At 44.3% G+C, this 20,408-nt stretch overlaps 1 protein-coding gene across 1 annotated transcript in view; it reads left to right on the top strand.

Moving 5' to 3' along the window:
• Positions 1–20,408, top strand: part of LOC137537873 (mucin-2-like) — a 198,946-nt gene that overhangs the window by 50,580 nt on the left and 127,958 nt on the right. The window contains exons 18-24 of the mRNA XM_068259820.1: positions 679–779; positions 887–1,038; positions 1,151–1,289; positions 11,892–12,002; positions 12,082–12,261; positions 12,567–12,806; positions 18,830–18,986. Of these exons, the coding sequence (XP_068115921.1) occupies positions 679–779; positions 887–1,038; positions 1,151–1,289; positions 11,892–12,002; positions 12,082–12,261; positions 12,567–12,806; positions 18,830–18,986 (1,080 nt within the window). The remainder of the gene's footprint in view (positions 1–678; positions 780–886; positions 1,039–1,150; positions 1,290–11,891; positions 12,003–12,081; positions 12,262–12,566; positions 12,807–18,829; positions 18,987–20,408) is intronic.

Here is a 20,408-nt window from a genome sequence, read left to right as displayed (position 1 = left end):
ATCCTGCTGATCCTCTGCCACTTATAGTGTTAGCGTAATGCTGGGAATATACGGGTCGATTTTGCTGCTCGATTTTGCGCCCAATCGTTTTCCGCGCTCGATTATGCAGGCGATTCTCTTATCTTCCATTCATTTTTCTTATCTTTTCCCATTGTTTCCTATGCACAATCGAGCGCGGAATCGATCGGGCGGGAGATCGGACATGTCGGAAATGATCAATCGAGTCATCTAAATGTCTCAAAATCGAGCCCAGCATTAGACCCTGAACAAGCATGCAGCAGATCAGGCGTTTCTGAAATTTTTGGCAAATCTGACAAGATTAGCTGCATGATTGTGTCTGGTGTGATTCAGACAGTACTGCATATAAACCTTTAGTTGTCCTTTGAGTTGAATTTGTATGTAAGTCAGAACAATGTGCTCTCCTGTGCCACCAGTGTCCCCCTTTGTCCAAACTTGCCCTTCCACCTGTGCCTCCAATCTCCCCCCCCCCCCCTCCCCTCCCCCTCACACACACACCTACCTTTCCTGTGCTGTTTATTTACAGCTGAAAATGTTCCATGCAGGTCTGACAAGCTCCCTTTCTTCTTCTCCTTCAATGTTGAAGTGATATCATTTTGCTTTTTTACATTTATTTTTTGGTCTTTAGTACCATATACTGTAATCACTTTGTCTCCTCAGCTTGCATTGCTCCCATGGTTTACTTTGACTGTTCTCATGCCGCTGAAAGAACTGCAGGTTCAAAGTGTCAGAAAAGCTGTCAGACCTTGCATATGGCTTGTGTGAGTTTTAAAGACCTGCTCTGTAAAATGTAGTGCAAAGTTACTCTCAGACCTTCTTGATAACGTTTGAAATGCATTTGATCTTTTTTTGATCTTCTATCTTACAGTACAGTGGTGGATGTATCTCTGGATGCATGTGTCCTGATGGCCTGGTCTTAGATGGAAATGGGGGTTGCATTAATCAATCAGACTGTCCATGTACTTATAATGATGCTTCTTACAAAGCAGGGGAACAGATTCAAGTGAAATGCAACAAATGGTATGAGTTTTAATTGCTAGAAAGTAAAATAAAGAAAACATAAAAAATAACAAAAGTAATATTAAAAATGGTCAAAGATAATGTATTAATTACATTGCTATTTATGTCACAGTACCTGCAGGAACACAACCTGGGATTGCACTGAAAATCCATGCCTGGAAACCTGTGCAGTGTATGGCGATGGACATTATATTACCTTTGATGGCAAACGCTACAGTTTTAGTGGAAGCTGTGAATATACACTTGCTCAGGTACAATGATCTCCAAGAGATTAATATCATTCATGCTTATCATTAAAAGTGCACCCGAGGCAGCATGTGACATGATGAGATAAACATGTATATGTACAGGGCAAAACATACTAATAACCAGGCTGTTGTTGTTGTACTTTTATGTTGCTGCCTGAAAGTTAATTTTTGGGCATGGAAGTGACAGCTTCTGCCTTGTCGGGAATATAGTGAACCTCACTGATAAGCAGATTACAGCTATTAACATTTTCATGGCAGATTTCAACTCAGGGACACTTAATAGGCTGTCACTGAGCAGAGACAGCAAAATATTCAATCTACTTTGTAAATGTTTAAATACAAAATAAATCCATGGGATATCTAAAAAAAATAAAAAAATCAATTTTTAGTTATACATACAATTGTTTCTTATCTGTTTATTTTCACCTCAGGTTCACTTTAAAGTGAACAAGGAGTACAAAGTAAATGAAAAATAAGGGGGGGGGGGGGGTTTGATTGAAAATCTGCTGATGCTGGCTGTTCATTTTTATTTTAATCACATAAATGGTCAAAATGACTAACTAAACATCTTATCTATTCAGTTCTACGAGGAATGTTCGCAAAGTCACACATAAGATTTGTTTGGCCTCTAATTCATTATCCAGTAGAGTTGTGTGGCAATCATACTTTATGTGACTGCTCAGAGATTGTAACTCTTTCAGTGGTGAAAAAGAAAAAGGGAGTACAGCAGCCTCTAACAGTGTTGGTATATGTTCATCTCATCATACTACTTGTCACTTCAGATAAACTTTAAAGGGCAATTTATTAGGCAACTTAATACATAAAAATGATGACCATGTCTTTCAAAGTATGTAGGATTATTGACTGTTGACCACATGTTTTAAATTCATTCAAGGGTGCCTCAATGTTGAGCACAATGTACTGAAAATGCAGCACTCTGAACACTTGAGTACACATTTTTTAATTCACAATTCTACTCCTGTTCTACCTAAGATATCTGATGCTTGCTTACATCAACCAACCACAACATAAAACTAGTATGCTAGGTGAAATGAAAAACATTGATTATCATACTACAAATGCACCTGTCATGAAGCCGGGATACATTAAGTAGCATGTGAACCAGGGCTGGTATTCTGCAAAGGCCACAAAGGCCCAGGTCTTGGGTGGCAACTGGACAAGGAGCGGCTGGGCATTGAAGAGGGATTGCCGCTTATGAAGGAAGAGGTTGCAAATAGGAAGTGGAGATTGCAAATAAGGAGAAACATATGGAAATAAGGAGCTACTGCCTGCTGCCCAAGAGATCTGTATATAACTAACAGGGGCTACTATACTTGAATGTTAGACATGGAAAAGAGGGCTGAACAAGGAATAGGAGGGGGGTGCATACATGGATGGAGATCCACTAGAATGTTGGCCTATAGGTGGTAAAAGTAGAAATCTGGCCTTGATGTGCACAGTCATGCTAGAAGCAAGAAAAAGGAGCAAGTACAAAGTTCTGAATGACTTTGAATGACTTTGACAAAGGCCACATTGTAATGGCTAGATGACTAGGTCAGAGCGTATCCAAAAATAGGTAAAAAGGGTGCTGAAAACAAAGTGCCCGCTATTTATAACTGCAATTTGCATAATGGGTAGCCCCGGCTCCCAATATTTTATCACTCAAATGGACATTAATAGCCACCAATTGTGGCTTGTAACATTGCTGCCTATGAAAGCAGGCTGTGTTTGGAGGCAAGGACTCTTTAGAGTTGGGGGAATCCTAAGGGGTTAAGGTTAGGCACCACCAGGGGAGGGTTAAGGTTAGGCACCACTGAGGAAGGGGGGTTTACTATCGGAATTAGTCATAGAATATCAATTTTACTGATATTCTACTGGCAACTATCTCTACTCTACTCTATTAGGCAACATCATCTCAAGTACACCTTGACACATATATACTGTATATTTTTGGGTGTACACCATAATTGTGCATAAATCCTTATCAGACATTGATTGCTTCTATTTAACTACGGATACTTACATGAGTTTGTTTATATGTTTTCTGTCCTTTTAATTCTAAAATTAACTGTAATCTATTGACTACAACAAGTTGAAGTACCCCCTGGGCCCTACTGATTTACCAGGTAGTCTCCGACTTACAAACGCCTGACTTACGAATAACCCGCGATACAAACGGCATGGATTCTGTGTTTCCATGGGAACAAGTCAAAAAATTTTTTTTTTCAAATTGGACTTGTAGATTTTGAGAAAATCGATTTTAAAAAATTCAAAGAAAAAATGGTTTTTAAACTTATATAAGCAGGTACAAAGGGCAGCATTGACACAGAGAGGGACACTGGAGGCACAGGGGGGCACAGAGGAGTAGAGATGACTCGAACGGTTTGACCGCAAAGCGATTCGCGCAAATTTCGGTGGTTCGCGTTCGTGGTGAACTGCGAACGATATGCGAGTTCGACCCGTCCCCTATACTACATCATTAGGCTCAACTTTGACCCTCTACATCACAGTCAGCAGACACATGGTAGCCAATAAGGCTACACTCCCTCCTGGAGCCCCCCCCCCCTTTAAAGGCAGGCAGCGTCGGCCATTTCCCTCACTCGTGTGGCTGCAGTAATTAGAGAAGGAAGAGTTACTGCAGAGAAATAGGGCCAGCTCAGTTAGGCTCTTGTTAGGCTTGTTAGCTTGCTCTTGCTGATACTTATTGCTAAAAAGCACTCCTCTACAGCTCTTTTGAGAGCTAATGTTGTTCTTGTAATCTATTTTTTTTTGTGTGTGTCCCACTGACACTTACATATACAGCCCTGTCAGTCAGTCACAGCTGGCCCTTGCTAATTCCTACTGTGCCACTGCCAGGCCCAGCACATTCAGTGCCTACCTTTTCACTGCACATGTGTGACAGGCAGCTTCATATTTACTGCACCTGCGTGACAGAAGCATGCAGTGTTATATACTGCACCTGTTCACGGTACCTGTGTGTGTGACAGCTGCACATTTGTAATACCAATCACTGCATACCTGTTCTGTCACACAGGTGCAGTACACATGAAGCACTCAGTGTTATATACCAGTCACTGCACCTGTTCACGGTTCCTGTGTGTGTGTGACAGACGCACATTTGTAATACCAATCAATGCATACCTGTTCATATTTACTGCACCTGCGTGACAGAAGCGCGCAGTGTTATATACCAGTCACTGCACCTGTTCACGGTACCTGTGTGTGTGACAGCTGCACATTTTGATACCAGTCACTGCATACTTGTTCAGTGCACCTACGTGACTGCACGCAGTGTTATATTATATACCAGTCACTGCACCTGTTCATGGCACCTGTGTGTGCAACAGCTGCACATTTGTAATACCAATCACTGCATACCTGTTCATGTTTACTGCACCTGCATGACAGAAGCACAAAGTGTTATATACCAGTCATTGCACCTGTGTTATATACCAGTCATTGCACCTGTGTGACAGCTGCACATTGTATTGATACCAGTCACTGCATACCTGTTCAGTGCACCTACGTGACCGCATGCAGTGTTATATTATATACCAGTCACTGCATACCTGTTCACACTACATGTGTGTGTGACAGCTGCACATTTATAATACTAGTCACTGCATACCTGTTCAGGGTACCTGCGTGTGTGTGACAGCTGCACATTTGTAATACCAGTCCGTGCATACCCGTTCACTGCACCTGTGTGAGCACACACTGTTTTATATACCAGTCCATGCATACCTGTTAACTGCACCTATGTGACAGCTGCACATTGTATTGTAATAACAGTCACTGCATACCTTTCACTGCACCAGTGTGACTGCACATTGTATTAGTCAAGTCAGTGCATACCTTTCACTTCACCCCCCCTCTAATATGGACAAAACAACAGGCAGAGGCAGAGCCAGAGGCAGACCCAGAGGCAGGCCACCTGGCAGGTCTGTTCGAGGTCATGCTGATGTGATTTTGTGCGGCCTTGAACCAAAGTACAGTGCTCAGAAGAAGGCACGTCCCATCAACTCCCAAGATTGTCAGGACGTGGTTGACTATTTAACACAGAACACCTCATCTTCCGCAGCCACCAGCACTACTCCAAGCACCACATCCGCTACATTTGACACTTCGCAGGAGATATTTGGTGGGGAATTCACTGATTCACAGCCATTATTGTTACAACAAGATGGAGGCGCTTAGCAAGTTACACCACCTCATATGTCTGAGTTAGGCGACACTATGGACGTAAGGTGTGAGGAGGAGAATGTTGAAGTACCTGCTGTTGGTGCAGTTTTGGAGGTGTCTGATACAAGCGAAGCTGGGGAGGATTATTATGATGATGATGATTATGATGATATGGATGTCACGTGGGTTCCCAATAAAGGAGATGAACAGGGGAACAGTTTAGAGGGGGGGTCAGAGAGGAGTAGGAGGAGACGAGTTCCTGGAAGAAGCAGGGCGAGCTCATTGTCAAAAACAGCTGGTGGCAGTGTCCGGCACTATGTATTGCCACCTATGTACAGCCAGCCAACATGCCCTTCAACGTCAGCTGCTGATGCCACCATAGTGCCATTTTGTGTGTGTCTGCCTCAGATGAGAGCAATGCCATCTGTTCTCTCTGCCACTAAAAATTGAGCTGTGGAAAGGCCAACACCAGCATAGGGACAACTGCCTTACGAAGGCACATGGAGAAAAGGCACAAACTGCAATGGGAAGACCACCTGAGGAAAAGCAGCATACAAAAGCAAAGCCACCCACCTTCTCCTCTTGGCGGAACTGTTAGCTCACCAGCTGTTACCATACCAGCTGGTGGACTCTGAGGCCTTCTGAAAATTTGTGGCCATTGTGACACCGCAGTGGAAGATACCAGGCCCCAATTATTTCTCTAAAAAGGCGATACCCAAACTGTACCGTGAAGTTGAAAGGCAAGTGGTGTCATCTCTGGCACACAGCGTTGAGTCAAGGGTCCATCTGACCACGGATGCCTGGTCTGCCAAGCACGGCCAGGGCAGGTAAATTACTTACACAGCCCATTGGGTCAACCTGGTGACCGCTGGTAGGCAGGGAGTATGTGGCTGTGCAGCGGACCTAGTTGTTGTCACACCTCCACGGCTTGCAGGCAGGCCTCCTGCCACCTCCTCTCCTTCTCCTCCTGCTCCATCCTCTTTGCTGTCGTCGTCCTCTGTCACAGGAGCCCTAGTGGTCAGACCGCAAATTGACTTCCAATTGGTTTCAGCACACAGACCATGCAAGCTTTGGTCGCGATCTTTGCGCAGAAACCGACAGAAATTTGGGCAGCAGCCCGACCAGAAGGGAGCCTGTCGGGTTACGGAAATAAAACTTACACACTATTTCATAGTATAACTGCCACCACCACCTCTGTTTTCTGAGACAGAGGAACTCACTAACTGACTATTTCTCGACCTGCAAATAAAAACAGCTAAAACACGCTGTATCCTGTCTAGATAACAACAATCCAATAGTAGCGTCTCTTCAGAGACCTCAATTCAGTTTCTGTGTATGCTGAATAATAGGGTAGCTGGAACAACAAATGACGATAGCGTTGAATTATTGAAAGCAATATAAATAAGTAATATATAAAGAAAATTATTAAAATCTACAATTATTGACACATGAGATAACACAGTATGAAAATAAAGGGAAGAAAAAAATACTTAGTTCCTGGAAAGATGTCCTTTTGTGGGAAAACTTGTAAAGTTCTTGGTTTCAATCAAAGTTCAGAGTTCAGACCAGGTGGATGCCAGCATATCCTCAAGCTGGCACAGATGAAATCAGGATGATGTTTCAGGGTGGAGGACACTGAGTTTGTCTCCTCTGCCATTCTTATGCCCCTGATCCAGTAGGAGGGAGTGAGGGCGGGAGCCACACACCCCCTTAGAATATGAGATAAGTCCCCCCTTTGTCCTGGGGACCAGAAATCATATCTAACCCTATATGGGCTTTATCTCACAGAACCGTACAGGTCAGGGCAGATTTACTAACATTTTCAGGTCTGTCTCGATTTACCCAGCAGCCTGATACCAAACATGAGGGGTGGGACCCCTGTGGTATCATCAGGGCACTTTCGAACTGCCTAACTGGCAGTGTTTACCTCAGAATGTTCTGAAATTTCCTCAGAACCAGCGCCAGCCAGGGCCCATCATGCTCTGTTAGTTTGGAGGGTCTGCCAGCCTGGCAACACAGAAAATATTACATATATAGCAGTTTATGGAATATGATATACCTCTGGGATTTACAGCAGGTCATTCCTAGGTGACTGTTCTTTCAAGCTTGTTGCATCAAGCTACGTGTCAGCTCCCCTGCTGGGAGGGAGCCAGAATGTCTGACTTTTCCGCAACTAAATTGCTTCTGCCATCGTGCTTATCAACGATACCTGATGGATGGGCCATCAGCACAGCTTGAAGCCAGGGACACTCTGCAGCAGGCTTGTGCCTTTTGGTGGAAGGAGGGAAAGGACTGTCTTTATTTAAAAAAAGAAAAACCAGGGATGTCGGTTTCTGATTACTGCAATGGCTGCACAAATTTAGCCAGAGAGCGATCAGAAATTGGACTGTGCAGATCCTTTTAATTCGCCTGCGTTTCTCACGGCTGTTCCGTGACCTCCTCCTCCTTCTTGGCTGAGTGGCAGTACAACTCTACTGGTGCTGTGATCTCCTCTCCAGCTACACAGCCCCAGCTCCCCAGGGCCTATGCTGCATGCCAGGTATGATGGTGTCACTCCATTTTAGACATGTCTTGCCTCAAAGCGGAGAGTCCCACTGGAGCAGCTCTCCTGGCTGCTCTTAGCAAACAGGTGGATCAGTGGCTGACCCCGCAACAACTGGAGATCAGCAACATGGTGTGTGACAATGGCAGCAATCTCATTTCGGCTTTGAATTTAAGAAAGTTGACACATGTACCCTGCATGGAACATGTGCTGAATCTAATAATTCAGAGATTTGTGTGTAAGTACCAAGGCTTACAGGACATCCCGAAGCAGTCTAGGGAGGTGTGTGGGCATTTCAGGCAGTCTTACAAGGCCATGGCACGCTTGGCCGATATTCAGCGGGGAAACAACTTGCCAGTGAGGCGCTTGATTTGCGATAGCCCAACTCACTGGAATTCAACGCTCCTGATGTTGAACCGCCTGCTACAACAGGAAAAAGCTGTCAACCATTATCTCTACAGCTACAGTGAAAGGACATGCTCTAGGGAGATGGGGATGTTCTGGCCAAAGTACTGGACACTCATGCGAAATGCCTGCAGGCGCATGTGGCCGTTTGATAAGGTGACAAACATGGTGAGTCGCAGTGAAGGTGCCATCAGCGACTTGATCCCATATGCTTTCTTCCTGGAGCGTGCCATGCGTAGAGTGGTGGATCAAGCTGTGGAGGAGCGTGAACAGGAACAGTTACAGGAACAGGAGGAAGAGTTGTGGGATCAATTATCAGCAGAACCAGATATTTCCTCAACACCTGCAGCAGCATAAAGGGAGGAGGAGGAGGAAGAGTAGTGTGGGAAAGAGGAGTCAGATGATGAGGACGGTGTTTTTTTTTTGAGGAGGAGGCATAAGAACAACAACAGCAGGCATCACAGGGGACTTGTGCTGCTTAACGTTCCCGTGGTATTATTTGTGGCTGGGGGGAGGAGGAGAACATACCTGACCTCACTGAGGAAGAGCAAGAGGAGATGGATAGTACGTCTGCATCCAAATTTGTGTAGATGGCTTTCATGCTGTACAGCCTGTTGAGGGACCCCCGTATAAAAAAAAAAACTCAAGCGGAATGACCTGTACTGGGTGGCCACCCTACTAGACCCTCGGTATAAGCACAAAATGGCGGTGATATTACCAACTCACCTGAAGGCAGAAAGGATGCAGCACTTGCAGAACAAGCTGGCAACTATGCTTTACAGTGCGTTTAAGGGTGATGTCACAGCACAACAGAATAAAGGTACCACTGCCAGTAATCCTTCTCTCATGTCCACAAAGGCAAGGACAGGATGCTCCAGCGATCTCATGGTGATGTCGGACATGCAGACATTCTTTAGTCCAACTCCTCGCCTTAGCCCTTCCAGATCCACCCTCCACTAACGCCTCAACCGGCAGGTAGCCGACTACATAGCCTTAAGTCTGGATGTAGACATGATGAGCAGCGATGAACCCCTGGACTACTGGGTGTGCAGGCTTGACCTGTGGCCAGAGCTGTCACAATTTGCCATCCAACTTCTGTCTTGCCCTGCCTCAAGTGTCCTGTCAGAAAGCACCTTCAGCGCAGCTGGAGGCATTGTCACTGATAAGAGAAGTCACCTAGTGTAACGAACGGTGAAGCACAGAGAGGATCTGATTACCGGTGATCTGCAGTATCACTGGGAATACAGATGTATACCAGATAATAAGTGATCTGCAGTATCACCGATAATCCGATATACCAGCTAACCTCTGTTCATCTGAGTAGAGTGTAGTGTTTGGTGTGACCGTAACACATAGAGGACTGGGCCTAGTGCAGTGCGGAGTACTGCACGGCTTCCTTCCGAAGACCTGAACTCCCCAAGGCGGGAGGAGTCAGGCTGAAAGAGGAAGGTAGTCTGAAAGTGACACTCAGGGGGAAGTGTCACTAACAGGACGGGAAACCGCCTCCAATAGTAAGGTCGGTTCTCGAGGTCGGACAAGCCAGGTCGTAACACACGGACAGATAGAGTACAGATTCAGAAAGCAGAGGCGGAGTCTGGGTACAGGCAGGGTTCGGCAACAGGGTATCAGAAATATCGAGGTACAAGATCAGGAGGCAGAAGCAGAGTCAAGGAAGAGCCGGGGTTCGGCAACAGAGTATCAGAATGGCAAGGTACAAGATCAGAGTTCAGGAGGATAGTCAGGCAGGCAAGAGGGTCATAACAGATAAACACAATCAAACTAGTACTTTAAGCTATCAACAGAATCTAGCTAAGTGTAGGATTACAGCTCCAGCTGGTCCCGGCACAATTAAGGATCTGACTACAGGTCTGAGTGCTCCCACGTATGTGTTCGCAACGCCAGACAACCAGCAACTGAGCAGCTAGTAGTATATATACACATGCATCTCTCCAGCATCTCCCTAAGTGCTGGACCAATCAGGAGTGGAGCCAGAGTCAGCTGACCAGGCTGGTCAGCTGACTCACCTCTGCCTGTCATAAAATCCCTGCCTGAGTGCGCGCGCGCGTGTCACTCTAAACACAGAGGGACTATGTGTCCCAGCCACACCAGCACCGCTCCACGGTGCCTGCGCAATGGGGCAATGCGCGCTAACCGCCGCATCCAACGCGGCGGTTTTTCCGCACTCCGTCATGCCCTGCACGGGGACAGCCGCCTCAGACTGAGTGCGAGCGGCTGTGCTTCCTCGTTTTCTGACACCTAGGTCACAAAAATGTTCAGTACCTCACCTTTGTCAAAATAAATGAGGCATGGATCCCGGAGGGCTACTGCCCACTCGAAGACTAAGTCAGTCCCCACACACAGCATCTCTGCCTGCACGCCGTGTGACTGTCTGCCCCAAGACTAAGTCGCTCCCCACACAGCATCTCTGCCTGCAGGCCGCTTGACTGCCTTCGTGTACATGCGTGTACATGCCTGCCTAATTTTTCTGGCTGCACTGCAGCTGCAACAACAAAACAAAAGGCATGTACATGTGTCAATTCCCCTTCGTGATCGTTACCTTGCCGCGGTGTACCTTGCGTATCACAATGAAGCAATGACCGCTGGCTATATGAGTGTCTTGGGGGGGGGGGCACACCCAAGATAATAAGGTTGCTGCTTTTATTGTGGACAGACCATATTTGATCAGCTGAATAGTCACTGTTGTTCTGTCATTGAGCTACTTCAGCCCGGTGACCATATGGGCTTGAAAAGTGCTATCGCCTGCACTCTGGCCATGGTGCGCACCAGTCCAGCACGGCCGTCACTACACAAACAGCTGCTTGCGGTGCGTTACACAGTGAGTTTGGTCTGTCAGTGTGAAGCAGTACACTAATTACACTACCTGATGTATACACGTGCAAGATGTTTTAAAGCACTTTAGGCCTCCAATTTGGAATGCAATGTGATTTCTGCACTTAAAACGCTGCTCTGCGTCAAATCCTGATTTTTCCCGGAACTTTTGGCGTGTATCCCACTCGGCCATGCCCCCCTCCAGGTGTTAGACCCCTTGAAACATCTTTTCCATCACTTTTGTGGCCAGCATAAATGTTTCTAGTTTTCAAAGTTTGCCTCCCCTTTGAAGTCTATCGCTTTTCGCAAAAATTTGCGCGAACCAAACTTTTGCGGAAGTTCGCGTTCGAGGTTCGCAAACCTAAAATCAGAGGTTCAAGCCATCTCTACAGAGGGGGTACAGGGGACAGAGATGGCACAGTGTTCTGACTTAAGAACAAATTCAGGTTAAGAACGAACCTACAGTCCCTATCTCATTCGTTAACCGGGGACTACCTGTAACCTATGGGGTACATGTACCATGTGTTAAGAACCTAGCACCCACATAATATTAGGCATGTGATTTAATATTTTAGCTGATAGGTTAGGTTTATATGCTAAAATTATTGGTTGCTTCTCTGATGTTTTATTTACCTGCTGTCCTTTAGGATCATTGTGGCCAGGCTGGAAACAACAGCACCTTTGCAATAATCACTGAGAACATTCCATGTGGCAATACTGGAGCTACTTGTTCTAAGACTATTAAAGTCTTCCTTGGGGTAAAATTCATATACTCAATCAGTTGTGACGATATTATATGTTGTGTTATTTTTGTCTGACACCTTTATCTTTCTAAAGAGCTATGAAATTATTCTGATGGAAGAACATATTAAAGAAGTGCGTAAAGATATTCGAGGAGTTGCCCCTTACAAGTTGAGGTACATGGGAATTTACCTTGTTATTGAGGTTGACAATGGACTTATCTTGATGTGGGACAGGAAGACCAGCATCTTCATCAAGCTCAGCAAAGATTTTGAGGTAAAACTAAAATTCCAGCAGTGGCATATCAATATTTTTTGGCTAGTAATTAATTATTTAATTAATCAATGAATCTATTGTGGAATTATCTAATTTAGATGTAAGAATGGTCAATAAGATTCCACAGATGTCTGTTAAATCTATAAAAATGTATTAGGCTTAAAAATTGACCAATCAAATAAATTAAACACCGGAGAATAAAATGATAGAACGTTAAATTTGTATTAGTAGGGAGGAGCTTGCTTTCATACGTTCTTGATGGTATATTATGATTACTTTGGTGCTGACAATCCCTTCATTTTCAGGGTAAAGTCTGTGGATTGTGTGGTAATTATGATGGAAAAGAAAAAAATGACTTTACAACAAGGAGTCAGTCTGTCGTTGAAAATGTTGCTGAATTTGGCAATAGCTGGAAGATTTATCAATCATGTCCAGACGCCAGTCCAGCTACAGACACATGCACCTCCAATCCGTATCGGAAAGCCTGGGCACAGAAGCAATGCAGCATTATCAATAGTGACGTCTTCTCTGCCTGCCATTCTCAGGTGTGTATTAGTGATACAAAATTCAAATGGAAAATATTTACCACCCATTGGCCTCTATTCAATTAACTTTTTTCGTGAGTTTTCTCCCAGGAGATCATTTTTTATCTTATCTACAAAAAATCTTTAACACTTCAGCCTAAACAAGCATACTGTTATTAAGTTACATTAGTTATGTTAATTAAAATAGATAGCTAAAATAATCTCTTACCCACCCTGTTTTAAAAGAACAGGCAAATGTTTGATTTCATAAGGGCAGCCATCTTTTTGGTTGAAAGGAGGTGACAGTGACAGGGAGCATGAGACACAGTTCCAACTGTCCTGTGTGCTGATCACCCCTCCCAGTTACTAGGCAACGTGAATAACAACATAGGAAATCCCATCATGCTTTGCACAGCATCAGGGAAAAACCGCCCAGGCAGGTCTCTTTGATGGGTGGAGCTTACCTAAAAATGCAGCTAAAATGATGCTTTGGTAAGAAAAACAAAGTTTTCATGCTGTGAAACTGTAAAAGAAACACCAAGCCTTTTCAGTTCTGCTGAGTAGATTTTTAGTCCGGAGGTTCACTTTAAGAATGAAAAAAAAAATATTAAAACGTGTTTAAAAAATAAAGACAAGTAAGTGTTTTCTTACTTGTTGAAAGCTTAAAGGGAATCTGTTACAAAAGCAACAGCCCGTGGGGGTACTTACCGTGGGAGGGGGAAGCTTCTGGATCCTAATGAGGCTTCCCCTATTATCCTAAGCCCCAGGGATCCAGCGCTGTCTCCCCTGATCCCCATACAGCCAACAAGGATGTCAGCTGTGGGCAGGTGCTGTAGTGCCTGCAATATTTACCTATTGTGATCCTGTGCAGGCACAGTAGCAGCTTTCCCATTGGGCTCAGGCGGAAATAGCCAAACCCGAACGTGTCCTCTCTACAGCATAGGTGCCAGTCGCCTGCACAGTAGAGTGGCCCCGATCGGGCACGGCTTTTATCTGCTGAATCCGATTGGAAAGCTGCTACTTCAGTACTGCACCTGCGCAGGATTGCACTAGGTTAATATTTACCTCTCTGGAGGACAGGGTAAGCCTCATTAGGGTCCAGAGGGTTCCATTAATAAGGTGTGAAAACCTCTCCTTTGAGAAAGCTTAGGTGAAAAAGTAAGGACCAGTGTGTCCCACAAGGACCTCAATTCACTAAGCTTTATCAAACACTTTATCAAGCGTTTGATAATTTACTTCATGGGTAAAATCTAATTTTAAATTCACCAAGGTGTTTAGATTTATTGAACATTTTAGCGATAAAACATTCGATAAATATATAACATCTTAGTGAATTTAAAATTAGATTTAACCAATGAGGTAAATTATCAAACGTTTGATAATGTGTTTGATAAAGCTTAGTGAATTGAGGCCCATCAGCTCACAGCAGCTATGCAAATTTAGTCTCCACCTGCGACTGCTGTTGGTTTCTGTATTCGAGAAGACACTAGCAGCTTATGATGAGGCAGAACTTGGTTTACTTGGCTGGATTAAGTTGCGCATTTCAGTAAACTGTAACAGCAGACATCTCTGTTGCGAAGAGAGACAGGAAAAGATAAAGAAAACCATTTCTCAGACAGCCACACAACTGGCAACCTTAGTATTTGCAGCAGTGCCATCTACTGGTCTAGTGGTGTCAATACTTAGTACAATATGAAGCACATGCAGTTCTATCTCCAACAACTGCGACGTCCAAACCAACAGCACAGTTCACAAAATAAATCAACTGCAGACATTCATTGTTCTCTTAATCTCTTAGTCAGAAAAATGTCATGCATCACAACGATCGTTCTATTTGGGACCATACCAAGAGCAATTAAAATGGATAATTGATATGATGGTATAATGCATGATGTGGAAACGTGATTCTCTAGACATGCTCATAAGCCTTTTTTTCCAGGTACATTGAGTGAAGCAGTAAGCTTGAGGAGATTTGGACACTGCCAGAGGCATCATGTTAATTTAAACAAACACTGGCTATAGCTAGAAATTTTCATGCAATGGGCACCCCAAAAAATATCAGGCTCCAGTTGCACTTGCGCAAAATAGTAATGGCAGAGTTCCGCTATTGTGTAAAGGAACTCTGCAGTTTGTTTAAATTAACATGAAGCGTGTGATAGCGGGTAGCTGTATAACCGCTCGGCTGGGAGCAGAAGTGCCCTGGAGTTTGGCTCTACTGTAGCCAAACTGTGGCCTTTTTATTTCCGGGCTTCTGCTGTGGTAGGTTAAGCGACTGTATTGCCACCTGCTGGCAGCAGTAGTGCACTGGAGTTTGGCTACATTGTAGCAGGATCCTGGGCTTTTTGATTTGTGTACTAGTCTGGTTGGTTAATTAGTTGGTTTAGTTTAAGGTGTACGTGGGGGATGGTTAGCGTTAGGAGTAGTTGAAGGGTGGTTATTATTTGGCATAGATAGGGTAGGGTTAGTGTGAGAATTGGGATACAGACAATCATTAGAATATTGATATAATTTTCCAATATTCTATAATCTGGAATAGTAGAGTATCAGTAAAATTACCATTACCAGCACAGCTTCCTGGCTACGGGGCACAGCAAGGGCAAAAAATTGTGCAGACTGCACCCAAAGTAGGTGACCTATGGATAAATTATCGAATCACTTCACAGAATCTTGTTTATTTGCAAGTCACAATAAATAGAAACAACTCCTGGAACAGGTTTCGGCCCAGTAGCCTTTATCAGGGGATTTGACATTGCAGACTGAATGTCATTTGAGCACTGATCTTGCTGGAGACACTTACCTTTTACCTTTCCAGGTTCATATTAATGGTGCCAAGTCTTGTCATAGACATTTTTGGTTCTAATTAGCGCTGGGATTAATCCACCATTGTTTACATGCATGTACAGTCACCTAAAGGATTATTAGGAACACCTGTTCAATTTCTCATTAATGCAGTTATCTAATCAACCAATCACATGGCAGTTGCTTCAATGCATTTAGGGGTGTGGTTCTGGTCAAGACAATCTCCTGAACGCCAAACTGATTGTCAGAATGGGAAAGAAAGGTGATTTAAGCAATTTAGAGCGTGGCATGGTTGTTGGTGCCAGAGGGGTCAGTCTGAGTATTACACAATCTGCTCAGTTACTGGGATTTTCACGCACAACCATTTCTAGGGTTTACAAAGAATGGTGTGGAAAAGGAAAAACATCCAGTATGCGGCAGTCCTGTGGGTGAAAATTCCTTGTTGATGCTAGAGGTCAGAGGAGAGTGGGCTGACTGATTCAAGCTGATAGAAGAGCAACGTTGACTGAAATAACCACTCGTTTAAACCGAGGTATGCAGCAAAGCATTTGTAAAGCCACAACATGCACAACCTTGCAGAAGCAGGCAGAAGACCCCACCGGGTACCACTCATCTCCACTACAAATAGGAAAAAGAGGCTACAGTTTGCACAAGCTCACCAAAATTGGACAGTTGAAGACTGGAAAAATGTTGCCTGGTCTGATAAGTCTCGAAAGAGTCAGAATTTGGCATAAATAGAATGAGAACATGGATCCATCATGCCTTGTTACCACTGTGCAGGCTGGAGGTGGTGGTGTAATGGTGTGGGGGATGTTTTCTCGGCACACTTTAGGCCCCTTGTGCATCCTTTAAATGCCACTGGCTACCTGAAAATTGTTTCTGACCATGTCCATCCCTCCATGACCACCATGTACCCATCCTCTGATGGCTACTTCCAGCAGGATAATGCACCATGTCACAAAGCTTCGTTCCCTAGATGTACATCCCACAAATCTCCATCAACTGCAAGATGCTATCCGATCAATATGGGCCAACATTTGTAAAGAATGCTTTCAGCACCTTGTTGAATCAATGCCACGTAGAATTAAGGCAGTTCTGAAGGCTAAAGGGGGTTAAACATCATATTAGTATGGTGTTCCTAATAATCCTTTAGGTGAGTTTAAATGCTGTGTGTTACTTGGCCAGAGGTAGGACACATACTAACAAGGGGAACCTCTATGCAGTGGATAATGATGAGCAAAAATTTCACATACTCGTAATTTCACATCATAATTTGCAATTATGATGCAAAATTGTAACTCAAAATTTTTGGAAAAATCGTTATTAATTTCGCGTGCAAACATAATCAGGAGCCGTTATTTTGCAGTTTCACTTAATTTTTGCAACATTTTGTGCTGACTTTAGAGGTTAATCGCAAAGCCCCCATACAAGCCATTGTCACAAAAGTTTCTACATATGTTAACTACTTAAGGACCACGGGCTTAAACCCCCCCCCCCCCAAAAAAAAAAATAGGCCACTGCAGCTGTAAGGTCTTGCTGCAGGGCTGCAGAACTCAGCACACAAGTGATTCCCCCCTTTTCTGCCTACCAACATAGTTTTCTGTTTGTGGGCTGTGATGGCTCCCATGATGTTTGTTTGTTTATTTATAAATATTTTTTTTATAAATATTACTGTTTTTTTTTTTTACTCTGTTTCCTACCCGCCCCTCCCTCCCCCCACCAGCTAATCACAGCAATCGGCTGTCATAGGCATCAGCCTAGGACAGCGAATCCGTTCTGACACTCTAGGGGACCGTCGTGTCACATGGCTGTCTCCAGTACACCAGTCACCCGTGGATCGCAGCGCTGTACACTATTAATAGACAGAGGTTTTACCATCTAACAGTCTCCTAGTGGCGATCGCCGCTGGGAGACTGATGGCGGAGTGGAGCTCCGTCGTCCAAGTGGAAATGCGCACATTGACGTGCACGATCTCCTGCAAATCCCCACCCCAGGACTTCATGCCGATTGGCATTAGGCGGTCCTGGGGCAGACAGACGCCGTGTCCACGCCCATCGGCGTGGCGTGGTCGTCTAGTGGTTAAGGAGAAGAGCAGGAACAAGTCAAAAAACTTTTTTCAAAAAGTCGCTGTAGTTTTTGAGAAAATTAATTTTAAATAAGCAAAGGAAAAATTACTCAGAAAAATTATATTTAAAAAACATTTTTCCTTTTCATTTTTAAAATCGAGTTTTGACTTGTTCCCACTCTTCTCCTTAACATATGTAGTCATTTTGGTGGCAATATTGTGTATAGGGGCTTTGCTATTAAGTGCTAAAATCGGAATGAAATTAAGCAAAAATTATGCAAAATTATTAATGTATTACAAGAAATCAATTGAACGTCTAAATCGTAATTACGTATAGCCATAACTGAAAATGTAAGTGACATTTCACGAAATTGTAATTAACAGATTACGATCATCACTACATGACTACACAAGAGACTTTATTTTTGTAATGAAGACCCTGACTTTTAACTTAGCTGTAGGGATGGCATTGGTTCCTACATAATTGACCGGCATGATTGAATTTTCATGAGAATTTACATGCGATTGTGCAGAGGGCTTACTACTTTTGCTCCTCATGACACTGTCTTCTTCCAACTACTCCCCTCTTCTTTATGACGCACCCCAGTCTTTCTGAATCTGCTGTACTATCGGAAGTACACAGTCTCTGGCTGCCAGGACTATGTGGTAACTGTCAGGTAATGCAGCCACATAGGATACCAATCCATGGATGCATTAACCGATGCAGAAGACCAGGAGGAAAGTCACAGAAACCTAAGGAGGTAGTTGTGGTGCACCAGGGAGGCACCGTGGGCCGTGGCACCCATTTTTAGAACAGTAGCATTAAAGCCAGACCAAAGCTGCTGCAATCCAACATTGCACTAAGTTTAAAACACAATATTTCACACAGAAATTCTGAAATCAATTTTCACAAAAGATTCAAGATTTTTAAAAAAAGAAAAAAAAATGTTGACATGACATGTTCCTACTACTGATTCTGGCACACATAGCAAATCTAGTGACCAGAGATGGCAAGGTGAACGCAAAATTCAGTTTTGCCTGCCACAAAATTAAACCAGCATGTTTGTGTGCAAGGGCCACAGCAGAGAGCGTTAACTCACTGATGTTGCCACCTGTGGCCTATGCATTTTGGCTGTGAAGATGAAAATTGTATTTGTTAAATCTATCCAACATTCTCTAGGTTGATCGATCTAAATACTATGAGGCTTGTGTTACTGATGCGTGTGCCTGTGACTCTGGTGGAGACTGTGAATGTTTCTGTACAGCTGTAGCGGCCTATGCCCAGGCTTGTGGAGAAGCTAACATCTGTGTTTCTTGGAGAACCCCAAGCATCTGTCGTGAGTATCAAATTTCATTACATTAGCCTATTGTTTGAGTTGTTCTGTTTAAACATATACTGCTGATGACTTACTCAGTGTGAAATTATTATACAGTCCAAAGAAGAGATGAGGATAGTGAAATCCCCCTGGTGCGATCAGGCCCCCACACTCCTACACTCGGCTGCTCCCAGTAAAATCATTGCAAAATATAGAAAAAAGGAGGGGCGCTCTGAGCCTTCTATCTTCCACAAAGTAAAGTCCCCAAAGGACAGGTCTCACCTGAGTTCACAGTGGCTCGCACAGCGTACACAGCCTCGGTGCGCCTTGTCCCACTTAGCCAAGCCGGGGAGTGAGCTCTCCACGATCGCGGAAGTGACGTCACTCTCTTGGGGAGCTCCTGTATTGGTCGCCTAGAAATGCCAGGACACATCACACTGAGCATTCTAAGCGGCGTATTGGCACGTGGCACTTTGCACGTGGCACTTGGCACGTGCAAAGTGCCACGTGCAAAGTTCAAAGTGCCAAATGCGAAGTGCAAAGTGCCATGTGCCAAATGCCATGTGCCAAGTGCCAAATGCCAAGTGCCATGTGCCACTGCCAAGTGCCACGTCCGGCATGCTCCTGGCAGATGTTATACCTGCTCCTGCTGCATTGCCCTGCTCCTGCTGCCTTTGCTGCTCCCACTGCCAGGGGGCCACAGGCCACTGCTGCTGTGCTGATACCACCTATATTTAACCGAAAACACAATTGCTGCGTAATTTTTTGGAGGTGTCTGGGCTGAAAACTGCCATGTCCCAGTTGTGCAGTTGGACTTTGGACACAATGTGGACTGCACGACCGCTGTCTGGAAACTAGTCCTGATGTTAATTGACAGCCATTTTTTTGGGGGGGAGGGGAGGGTGGGGTTAAGTACCCACATCATCAATTAGTGTTTCCCTTTAAAAAATAATATTGCTACATGCCTCAATTACCCTGAAAAACATTTTAAAAACAATTTAAAGGCCACTTCCGGTTTTTATATCCAGATATCCGAATCCGCCTGGATACCCCGGATACTGACGTCGGATATCCGATTCGGATTCGGATTGGAAAATTTTGAACTCAGATATCCGATCGGATATCTGGGTATACGGATCCGAATCCAATCCGGATTTTGAAAAGGGGTATCCGAGCACCCCGACTATGACAGCTGATCACAGTGATTGGTTGGCAGGGGAGGGAGGGAGGGTCTTGGGTAAAAATAATAATAAAAAAAAATTGTAAAATGTATTAAAAAATAAATACAAATATTTACATAAAAAAATAAACACATGGGGAGCGATAAGACCCCACCAACTGAGAGCTCTGTTGGTGTTGAGAAAAGAGGGGGGATCACATGTGTGCTGTGTTGTGTGACCCTGTAGCTTGGCCTAAAAGCTACAGTGGGCCATTTTACATAAA

Source organism: Hyperolius riggenbachi, chromosome 11 (genome assembly GCF_040937935.1).
Source record: "Hyperolius riggenbachi isolate aHypRig1 chromosome 11, aHypRig1.pri, whole genome shotgun sequence".
NCBI classification, from domain to species: Eukaryota; Metazoa; Chordata; class Amphibia; order Anura; family Hyperoliidae; genus Hyperolius; species Hyperolius riggenbachi.
Note: the sequence above shows the minus strand (reverse complement) of the source record. Positions and strands in the feature narration are given on the sequence as shown.